The sequence below is a fragment of the Anomaloglossus baeobatrachus genome, chromosome 12, assembly GCF_048569485.1.
Source record: "Anomaloglossus baeobatrachus isolate aAnoBae1 chromosome 12, aAnoBae1.hap1, whole genome shotgun sequence".
NCBI lineage: Eukaryota > Metazoa > Chordata > Amphibia > Anura > Aromobatidae > Anomaloglossus > Anomaloglossus baeobatrachus.
The window spans coordinates 20,762,194-20,774,022 of NC_134364.1; the positions used below are offsets into that span (position 1 = coordinate 20,762,194).

General features: G+C 50.8%; 1 protein-coding gene across 6 annotated transcripts in view; it reads right to left on the minus strand.

Annotated features, from left to right (window-relative positions):
- Positions 1–11,829, minus strand: part of WDR25 (WD repeat domain 25) — a 185,319-nt gene that overhangs the window by 124,195 nt on the left and 49,295 nt on the right. For all 6 annotated transcript variants that reach the window (XM_075330983.1, XM_075330984.1, XM_075330987.1 and 3 more), the window contains one exon: positions 9,194–9,324. In XM_075330983.1, coding sequence (XP_075187098.1) covers positions 9,194–9,324 — 131 coding nt within the window. The remainder of the gene's footprint in view (positions 1–9,193; positions 9,325–11,829) is intronic.

Below are 11,829 nucleotides of genomic sequence, written 5' to 3' on the forward strand. Positions count from 1 at the left end.
GCTGCGAGACTCCTGCCTCCCGCGCTGCTGCGAGACTCCTGCCTCCCGCGCTGCTGCGAGACTCCTGCCTCCCGCGCTGCTGCGAGACTCCTGCCTCCCGCGCTGCTGCGAGACTCCTGCCTCCCGCGCTGCTGCGTGACTCCTGCCTCCCGCGCTGCTGCGTGACTCCTGCCTCCCGCGCTGCTGCGTGACTCCTGCCTCCCGCGCTGCTGCGTGACTCCTGCCTCCCGCGCTGCTGCGTCACTCCTGCCTCCCGCGCTGCTGCGTCACTCCTGCCTCCCGCGCTGCTGCGTGACTCCTGCCTCCCGCGCTGCTGCGTGACTCCTGCCTCCCGCGCTGCTGCGTGACTCCTGCCTCCCGCGCTGCTGCGTGACTCCTGCCTCCCGCGCTGCTGCGTGACTCCTGCCTCCCGCGCTGCTGCATGACTCCTGCCTCCCGCGCTGCTGCGTGACTCCTGCCTCCCGCGCTGCTGCGTGACTCCTGCCTCCCGCGCTGCTGCGTGACTCCTGCGTGACTCCTGCCTCCCGCGCTGCTGCGTGACTCCTGCCTCCCGCGCTGCTGCGAGCCTCCTGCCTCCCGCGGTGCTGTGAGCCTCCTGCCTCCCGTGGTGCTGTGAGCCTCCTGCTGCTGGGAGCCCTCCACCCAGTGCTGTGAACCCCCCCCAGTACAGTGAACACCTACCAGTGCTATGTGCCCCCCTCCCAGTGCTGTGTCCCTCCCCCCCAGTGCTGTCTGTGCCCTGTTGGTGATGTCTGTGCCCCCTTAGTCCTGTCCATGTCCCCATGTCCTGCAGAAATAAAGGTTCCACGCCCCTGCATTAGATAATGATGAGCGAGTTTAGGGGCAAGAAAAGAAGGGAATTTTGTTACTTACCGTAAATTCCTTTTCTTCTAGCTCCTATTGGGAGACCCAGACGATTGAGACGATTGGGTGTATAGCACTGCCTCCGGAGGTCACACAAAGCAATTACACTAAAAAGTGTAAGGCCCCTCCCCTTCTGGCTATACACCCCCAGTGGGATCACTGGCTCACCAGTTTTAGTGCAAAAGCAAGAAGGAGGAAAGCCAATAACTGGTTTAAACAAATTCACTCCGACGTAACGTCGGAGAACTAAAAACCATTCAACATGAACAACATGTGTACCCGAAAAACAACCAAAAATCCCGAAGGACAACAGGGCGGGTGCTGGGTCTCCCAATAGGAGCTAGAAGAAAAGGAATTTACGGTAAGTAACAAAATTCCCTTCTTCTTCGGCGCTCCATTGGGAGACCCAGACGATTGGGACGTCCAAAAGCTGTCCCTGGGTGGGTAAAGAGATACCTCATGTTAGAGTTGCAAGACAGCCCTCCCCTACGGGGAGGCAACTGCCGCCTGCAGGACTCTTCTACCTAGGCTGGCGTCCGCCGAAGCATAGGTATGCACCTGATAATGTTTGGTGAAAGTGTGCAGACTCGACCAGGTAGCTGCCTGGCACACCTGTTGAGCCGTAGCCTGGTGTCGTAGTGCCCAGGACGCACCCACGGCTCTGGTAGAATGGGCCTTCAGCCCTAATGGAACCGGAAGCCCAGCAGAACGGTAGGCTTCAAGAATTGGTTCTTTGATCCATCGAGCCAGGGTGGCCTTGGAAGCCTGCGACCCTTTGCGCTTACCAGCGACAAGGACAAAGAGTGCATCCGAACGGCGCAGGGGCGCCGTGCGGGAAATGTAGATTCTGAGTGCTTTCACCAGATCTAACAAATGTAAATCCTTTTCATACCGGTGAACCGTATGAGGACAAAAGGAAGGTAAGGAGATATCCTGATTAATATGAAACGAGGATACTACCTTAGGGAGAAACTCCTGAATGGGGCGCAGCACTACCTTGTCCTGGTGGACCACCAGGAAGGGAGCCTTGGATGACAGCGCTGCTAGCTCAGACACTCTCCGAAGAGACGTGATCGCTACCAGAAAGGCCACTTTCCGTGATAGTCGAGAGAGTGAAACAGCCGTCAGAGACTCGAAAGGCGGCTTCTGGAGAGCAACTAGTACCATGTTCAGATCCCATGGATCTAACGGCCGCTCGTACGGGGGGACGATATGACAAACCCCCTGCAGGAACGTGCGTACCTGCGGACGTCGTGCTAGACGCTTCTGAAAAAACACCAATAGCGCCGAGACTTGCCCTTTAAGGGAGCCGAGCGACAAGCCCTTTTCCAACCCAGATTGCAGGAAGGAAAGAAAAGTAGGCAATGCCAATGGCCAGGGGGACACTCCTTGTACAGAGTACCAGTAAAAGAAAATCTTCCACTTCCGTGGTAGATCTTAGCAGACGTGGGCTTCATAGCCTGTCTCATGGTGGCAACGACCCCTTGGGATAATCCTGAGGACACTAGGATCTAGGACGCAATGGCCACACAGTAGGTTCAGGGCCGTAGAAATCAGATGGAAAAACGGCCCTTGGGACAGTAAGTCTGGCCGGTCTGGTAGTGCCCACGGTTGACCGACCGTGAGATGCCTGTCGCCAGAGCTCTTTGATCGTCATGAAAACCGGGACCTTGCTGTTGTGCCGATTCGTGAAACCCGTCCGGGTGCAGAGACCATTCTCCTGCGTCCACGCCCTGGTGACTGAGGAAGTCTGCTTCCCAGTTTTCTACGCCCGGGATGTGAACTGCGGATATGGTGTATGCTCTGTCTTCCACCCCTAGCAGAATCCGGCGGACTTCCTGGGAGGCTCGCCGACTGCGTAGCCCGCCTTGGTGGTTGATGTATGCCACCGCTGTGGATTGTCCGACTGAATTCGGATCTGTTTGCCTTCCAGCCACTGCAGGAAGTCTTGCAGGGCAATATACACTGCCCAGAGCTCCAGACAATTGATCTGAAGAGTGGACTCCTCTGAAGAGAGTCCTTGATCGTCTGAGAAAGGGGGACGTTCCTGTGTAGGGACATCGACTTCCCCTCCCATTAGCGAAGAATGTTCTATTGAAGTGGACGCAGATGAAACTGCGTGAAAGGGACTGCCTCTGGATGAGGTGTCTCCTTGAAGGAGAGACTGCACCCCCGTCTGTAGTGACCGCTGTTTGTCCAGTGGAAGCTTCACCATCGCTGAGAGAGTGTGAAACCCCAAGCTAAGATATGCCAGCGATTGGGTTTAACTTTGAAAAGTTGAGGACCCACCCGAAACTCTGGGAAGTCTCCAGCGCCATGTTCAGGCTGTGTTGGCATGCCTCTTAAAAGAGTGCCTTGACAAGTAGATGGTCTAAGTAAGGGATCACAGGGTGACCCTAAGAGTGCGGGAGTGGTCCCACTGCTGCCATGAACTTGGTGAAAACCCGTGGGGTTGTCGCCAGACCGAAGGGTAGGGCTACGAACCGAAGATGCTCGTCTTCAATAACGAATCGTAGCAAACGCCGGTGCTCTGGAGCAATCGGCACGTGGAGATAAGCATCCTGATGTCTATTGATGCTAGGAAATCTCCTTGAGACATTGAGGCAATGACGGAGCGGAGGGATTCCATCCGGAACCGCCTGGTTTTCACGTGCTTGTTGAGCAGTTTAAGGTCCAGAACGGAACGGAAGGAGTCGTCCTATTTTGTCACCCCGACCAGATCGGAGTAAAAAGTGTCTCTTGTTCCTGAGGAGGAACCGGGATTACGACTCCTACTGCCTGCAGAAGAGCCTCGGCTCGGCCGGTGAGGAAGTTTTTGCGACAAACTGTCTCTCACCCACCGGCCATTGACCTGTGGCAGTTAAATGTCGCTAAAGCGGGGGAGTCTGCCACCGACCGCGGACGCGGAGAGAGAGGGCTGAAAGTCATGAGGAAACCGCCTTGGTAGCGGTTCCTCCGGCTGCCTTCTCCGGGCGTGATTGAGCCCGCCAGGAACCTGCGCCCCTCTGAGCCTTTTGAGTCCTGTTGGACGAGGGCAATTGGGACGTGCCCGAGCCTGGGAAGGACCGAAACCTCGACTGTCCCTTCTCCTGATGGGTCTTGTTTGATAGCTGGGGTAAGGAAGAATCCGTACCCTTGGACAGTTGAATGATTTAATCCAACCGCTCACGAAACAGTCTGTCACCAGATAAAGGCAATATGGTTAAGCACTTTTGTGGAAGCAGCATCTGCTCCAATCCCTTAACACTAGGAGCGTAACAACACGGAGTTGGCGGACGCCACTGACGTACGGCTCGTAGAGTCCAGGACAGCATAAACAGCTTGAGTCGCAATGCCGACATTGCGAGGTGAAGGACGCTACTGCGGCCAAGATGTACATGTGACCGCGTCCCTCTGCGCAATACTAGCTGAAATAGCTTGGAGTGCCTCTATGGCTGCAAATGCCGGGGCAACCGACCCGCCGATAGCTTCATAGACAGATTGCAACCAGAGGGCTATCTGTCTGTCAATGGCATCTTTAAGTGAAGTCCCATCTTCCACTGCAACTATAGATCTAGCCGCAAGCCTGGAGATTGGGGGATCCACCCTTGGAGCGCTTGAGCACGTCAGGGGGGAAGAGACAACGCGTATCCTCAATACGGTTGGAGAAACGCTTATCGGGATAAGCGTGGTGTTCCTGGACTGCTTCTCTGGAGTCAGAGTGACCAGAAAAGTACTCAATATACGCTTGAGATACCGAAATAGGGATTTCTTCTGCTGTGAAGCTGACCCCTCCACTGGAGGAGTTGAGGGAGAAATACCCAACCTTCCATTGATGGACGCTATAAGATTATTCACTATAGCGTCACCATCCGGTGTATCCGGATTGAGAGCGGTCTCAGGATCAGAGTCCTGAACAGCTACGTCTGCATCAGCATACAGAGAGTACTGTGATGAAGTCGAGGGCCGTTCTTAGGGAGCTCGCTTAGGCCGTCTGGGACTGTCGTCCGTGTCAGAGCCTGCACCCTGGGATGCATGGGACCCTCCTGGAGCCATGATTTGTTTCGAAATCAGGGTGGCCAGGGGCATTGAATCAACATTGCCCAAGGTCTGTCTGGACTGCAAAGTCTGTAAGATGTTAGTCATAGTCACAGACAATATATCAGCGGAAACTGCAACTCCGTCCCTGTCCCTGGACAGGGATCACAGGTGGTTCTTTTGGCCACCTGTAGCAGAGACCCCGTTGAGTAATTGCACACACTGGGGGTCCTGGAACAGTATCGCATGCAGTACAAGCAGCATAGAAAGCCTGTGCCTTGGCACCCATGCTTTTTTTTTTTTTTTTTTTTTTTTTTGCTGTTGCTGTCTAGCCATCTAGGAGCATTAGCCAAGAATAGCGACCGTACAGTGCAATGTATAGCATACAAGCATGAAGTACAATAAACACTTCAGCACATGCAGTACAAGGAGCATAGAAAGCCTGTGCCTTGGCACCTTTGCTTTTCTGCTGCCGTTGTCTAGTTATTCAGGAGCATTAGCCAAGAAAAGCGACATACAGTGAATGTATAGCATACAAGCATGAAAATAACCACTGCAGCACATGCAATCCAAGCAGCATTGAAAGCTTGTGCCTTAGCACCCTTGCTTTTCTGCTGCTGTTGTCTAGTCATCAAGGAGCATTAGCCAAGAATAGCGACATGCAGTGAATGTACAAGCATGAAAATAAACTCTGCAGTACATGCAATCCAAGCAGCATTGAAAGCTTGTGCCTTAGCACCATTGCTGTTTGCTGCCGCTGTCTAGCCATCTAGGCGGGTAGACAGCCAAGAATAGCCCTTACAGTGCAATGTAAAGCATACAAGCATAAAGGACACATGACACTGCAGCACATGCAAGACAAGCAGCATATAGAGTCTGTGCTTTAGCACCCCTGATCTTTTGCTGCTGTTTCTAGGTCTGCATCCTGAATAGCGACCGTACAAAAGTACAACAGGACACTTCGGCATTAGTGGGTCAGCACTTTAGTTGCCGCTTACCGCCCGCACAAAAGCGCTTGTGTGGCGCCGGAATCCTGTGCTGGTAGCTCAGCGCTTGTCTCCGTTTTCCCGCTCTGCGTGCCGGAATGGCTGCCGGCGTCCAGAGGAGGGGGCGGGCCGAGGGCGTGCCCGAGACAAGAGCGGGAACCCGGCGCCCACTGTGTCTAGTGAAGGGGGCTGGAGAATGCAAATAAGGCTCCAGCCCTCGGCGCTGCTATAGAACAGCGTCTCTCCCTTTCCCTGAGTGACAGGGTGGGGGCGGGAACGAAGCGGCGCTAGGCCGCAAAAGCCGGGGACTAAAGTTAGAAGCGCCGCCGCCGTAAAAGCGCGGTCGGCGCGTCCCCGGCGCACTACAAGTCGCAGCTGCGCCGCCGCTCCAGGGGCGGTCGGCGCGGCGGTCCCCACACGTAAAGTCCCCCAGTAATCTGCAGGGACTATAAGCCCAGCGCACAGCGCTACAGTCCCCGGCGCACTAGCACACCCAGCAAGCCTGGAGTGTGCGTGGCCTGCCATACGGGGACACAGAGTACCTGAAAGTTGCAGGGCCTTGTCCCTGAACGGCACTCCCGCTCCACATCCAGCAGGTTCTATGGGTCTGTGGATGGAGCCCGGCCTCAGGGCTTGGTGGCCGGAAAGATCCCACTTCCTCAGAGCCCCTCAGGGGGATGGGGAAGGAAAACAGCATGTGGGCTCCAGCCTCCGTACCAGCAATAGGTACCTCAACCTTACAAACCGCAAGTGGGGTGAGAAGGGAGCATGCTGGGGGCCCTAGTATGGGCCCTCTTTTCTTCCATCCGATATAGTCAGCAGCTACTGCTGACTAAACAGTGGAGCTTATGCATGGATGTGTGCCTCCTTCGCACAAAGCTTGAAAACTGGTGAGCCAGTGATCCCACTGGGGGTGTATAGCCAGAAGGGGAGGGGCCTTACACTTTTTAGTGTAATTGCTTTGTGTGACCTCCGGAGGCAGTGCTATACACCCAATCGTCTCAATCGTCTGGGTCTCCCAATGGAGCGCCGAAGAAAAAAACAATTATCCTGTTTGTGAGGGTAGAAAGAGGCAAATATGTGACAGCCCCTGATCAACAGCTAAATCGGCCTCTAAAAAAGCTACCTAGTGCACCTGATCATTCTGCTTTATCACACACATACACACACAGCAGATGCCAGGTTCCCTTTAACCCTTTGTCACAACGAGCGCTAATTATTATTTTCTAAATTTTCTTCCAAAATACATGAAGCAATCGGTCGCCTCCTCAGCTTACCTGATCCCCAGAATTAATCATGGTTTCTCCCGCTGCATCGGGTTTTATATAAAACTTGCAGCCGCCCCTGAATCATGAACATACAAAGAACAAATAGTGGAAAACTGGGGGAAAATGGCACTTTTTTTATATGTATTAAAAAAACAAGTATCATTAGCAGAGTAGTAACTATGACGACGCCTCTGAAGTTACAATTTACCAATTTGCATATATTGCACGGAGGAGCGCCTTTGTCAACCCTTTTATTTCCCTGCGCTTTTCTTTTCTTGTGTACATTGATATTGAAAGTTTATCAAAGTGAAAGAAAATGTCTTTACTTACATTTAAAGGAGAAATAAAAAAATAAATTTTTAAGCAAGTTTTATAATATGAAAATGCAGATATTATCAGACCGCACAGACTTTACTGTATTTCTCCCATATATGATTTAATAATGCAGAGGCAGGTGGGACAAATACTGTATTTTTCAGACTATAAGACACACATTTTTCCCCCTAAATTTTGGGGGAAGTGGGGGGTGCGTCTTATAGTCCGATGGCTGCAGTGCGGTGGTGGTGGAGAGGGTGAAGGCGGGTGCGGTGGTAGTGGAGCGGGGTCATCAGAGGCAGGAGCAGGCTTTAGCAGAACTACCCTGACCACGTTGGCCCGCTCATTTGATATGCACGCCCATCATCCCACCCATCTCTCAGCCCTGAAGCCGGCGCTGACAGGTGGGTGGAATGATGGGCGGGGGATTCGCGCATACTAAACAGCCGGGCCGCGTGATCAACCCAGGCAACTACAGCCAGGAGTGATCATGTGCGGCTGTATTCACTGCCCCCCGTGCACCATCATTAGCGCGGAGGGCAGTGAATAAGTACGGTATACTCACTGTTCCCCTGCGGCATCGCGGTGTACTCCTGTCTGCCGGCCAGCTGATCTGTGTAGAGAGTGGTGAGCGCAGGGATGACGTCATCGCTGTACACACGGCTCCACACAGGTCAGCGGTGCTGCTGCTGGCACAGACAGGAAGCGAGTGATACTGCATGGAGTGAGGAGAGGTGAGAATGCAGCGGGAATCCTCCACCTGTTACCGCAAATCCGGCCGCGGCTGAAGTGACCGCGAGATCCCCGGTGACTTCAGTCAGATGCTGTGCGGTGACGGCTGGAGTCACCGCGAGATCCCCGGTGACTTCAAGTCAGATGATGTGCGGTGACGGCTGGAGTCACTGCTGATCTTGGCGGCTCACTTCACTTGCGGCCTGACCCTCACAGCGAGCAGTCGTGTTCTATGGCAATTCTCTGTGATTGTCAGATGTAGCAGAGGTGGATGCGTCGTGGGACATCGTGTGGATTACATCGGACCTGGGTGTTTTAGGGGTTAAAATAGTGGTGAAAGAGGGTGTTTTTTTGTCTTTTATTTCAAATAAAGGATTTTTATGTGTTTGTATTTATTTACTTTCACTTACAGAATAGTGGAGAGGTGATGTCTCATAGACACCTGACATCACTAAGCTAGGACTTAGTGGCATCTATGGGCTGCTGCCATTAACTCCTTATTACCCCGATTGGCACCGCATCAGGGCAATAGGGATGAGCTGGGAAAAATCTCAGGACTGTCGCATCTAATGGATGCGGCAATTCTGGGCGGCTGCTGGCTGATATTTTTAGCCTTGGGGGGCTCTCAATAACGTGAGTCTCCCCAGCCTGAGAATACCAGCCCCCAGCTGTGAGACTTTATCTTGGCTGGTTATCAAAATTGGGGGAACCGCACGCCGTTTTTTTTCTTTTTAAATTACCCCCATACAGTGTCAGCAGCATATCCTCGTCCCATAACAGTGTGTCATGACCACATTTTTTGCTTAAAAATGTTATTTTCCTATTCTCCTGCTCTAAAACCAGAGTGTGTCTTATGGTCCGATGCGTCTTATAGTCCGAAAAATACGGTACTGGAGACTTGTAGTCCATATAGTAGATCCGATGCCAGCCCTCATTAGTGCTAAGCTCAAGGATCGCACTTCTGACCAATCGGTATTATTAAATCCATTTATCAACGAACAGATTCCTTACCTTACTCATCCGAATGTCATAGGCAGTTATCACGGGAGAAAAACCTCCACATATAAACATATTTGGGTCGCGTGGGTGAAACCGGACGGCACTAATCTTGCAGTCATTCTTGGCAGTGAATAGGTCTTCCCCTTTGAAGAGGAAAAAAAAAAAGTGCAAATGACTGATTAACTTCCACAACTTCTTTAGTAATTAACTATTAAAATAGTCAGTGTGTGAATTCAGGTCCCTTTTTATTTTTTTTCATCCATGCATCAAATTAAGAGCAAATTGCATTCAATCCCGAGTTTTAATGTACAAAACTAAATGTGTGAACGGACTCACTTAATTTCCCTACGGAAAATTGCATAGCGATATTAAAGAAAGGGGGGTGCGGGTTACCATGCCGACGCTGCTTGAGATGTAATTATGTATGGAATTATGAACACCGCAGTTTGATACAAAAAGTTTATTAACAAAACCTTTGGCAAAGTGTCTGACAGCTGAGGAAGACTGCGCCGTATAAGCGGCGGCGTGCGACTCGGCGCCCACTGTAATTTATAAAGGCATTCGAGTCTCATTACAGCTTGTGTTTGCAGTGACATATTCTGATGTCACAATCCACCCTCCTGGCAATTGTATTAACTAGTTCTGGCACCAGATATTCCTACACAGAGCTCCAAATCTGCATAGATAGAGATAACACTGCAACTCTATTACTTGAAGCCTCCCCTAGAGGGAGCTCATCATGTGTCCATGTGACATCATCATTTATGCACCACTAGAGGGCGCTCATTATGTGTCCAGTGACATCATCCCTTATGCACCACTAGAGGGCGCTCATTATGTGTCCATGTGACATCATCATTTATGCACCACTAGAGGGCGCTCATTATGTGTCAAGTGACATCATCCCTTATGCACCACTAGAGGGAGTCCATAATGTGTCTATCATACATCACTTCAGACACCACTAGAGGGCGCATCATGTGTTCTTGTGACATCACTTATGCACCACTAGAGGGAGCTCATCATGTGTCCATGTGACATCATCATTTATGCACCACTAGAGGGAGCTCATCATGTGTCCATGTGACATCATCCCTTATGCACCACTAGAGGGAGCTCATCATGTGGCCACGTGATATCATGACTTCAGAGACCACTAGAGGGAGCTCATCATGTGTTCATGTGACATCACTTATGCACCACTAGAGAGTCCATAATGTGCCTATCATACATCACTTCAGACACCACTAGAGGGCGCATCATGTGTTCTTGTGACATCACTTCAGCCACCACTAGAGGGAGCTCATTTGTCCACATGACGTCATCACTGCAGAACAGTAAACAGTGATCGATGGGGAGAACGCTTCGTTAAGACAGCCCCCTTTATACTCCCTTCACTTTCCTTGCATCAGAAATGACAGACAAGATGGCTGGTTATCTAGATAAACTTAAAGGTAATCTGTCAGCAGGTTTTTGCTACCTTATCTGAGAGCAGCATGATGTAGGCAAAGAGATCCTGAATCCAAGGATGTATCACTGAAGATTACTGGGTGCAGCTGTTCTGACACAATCAGAATTGTTAGATTTAGTCATGTAGTAGAGCTGAATGAACTTCTCCACTCACACCAGGCTCTCAAAAGAGATTGTGTCGGACTGCAGTGTGCGTTCACATTGTAGTCCAGCAATGATAAGGGTCCTGTTGCTTTAACCAAACATAGCAACTAGAAAAAAAATATAACCTTGAAAAGACAATCCCTGAATTTTCTGTGTTAACCTTTGCAGCATGCTGGCTTCAGTTTACATAGCAAAAACCTGTTGACAGATTCCCTTTAATAGCTAAGCCAGCCCCCTTTTATATCAAGGCTGCTGTACAAAAGCAGGCTAGTATAGATAAGAAATATGAGCCAGGGCCAGCAACCTTCATTGTGTCACCACCACAATATGGCTCCATTCATTAATTGTGACAGAGAAGGGGATTGTTACCATGGCCAAGCCTAAATGCTAAGCTAACGCCCTTCTCTGTCTCAATTGATATAGAGACAGAAGGTGGCTGGCTTAGCAAAGGAACAGCACACACTGGAGAAGAAAGCTGTCTTGCTAGGTCTGTCTGTTGGCTGATTTGGAGCTTCTGGGCTGCAGGAGGGGAGGTGGCATTTTAGGCCAGTAGTGCAGTATTCAGAATTAGCACATTACATGTGGTAAACTACAAATTTGTTTCAGCTTTACCTCTAAAAGTACATAGAGTTTAATATTACAACCTGATCGAGCATGGATGCTAAATAAACATGAAGTGTTAATGGGTTAGTAACTGATGAGTATCGCCACCTGGGGTCAAATAAAAATTCGACTCAGTTTTTATAAGACCTAGTGACATTTCATCTATTGAGTGGTGCTGGAGGAGAGAGCAGCTTCCACCACAGCCTGGACACAGATCTGCTCAGAAACCACAGATTGAGAAATATTGGAGAAGTTAAACACCCACATACATCAGATTTAATGTTTTTTTAATTTATTATTATTTATACAGAATATACGGTATTTGGTACTTTGCACTCTCTGTGTTACGGACGTGTGCTTTGCCTTGTATGAAGTATATTTCGGCAGCGTATGTCGGTATCGCTGGTGGAGCTGTCGCATGTTCTGATGTC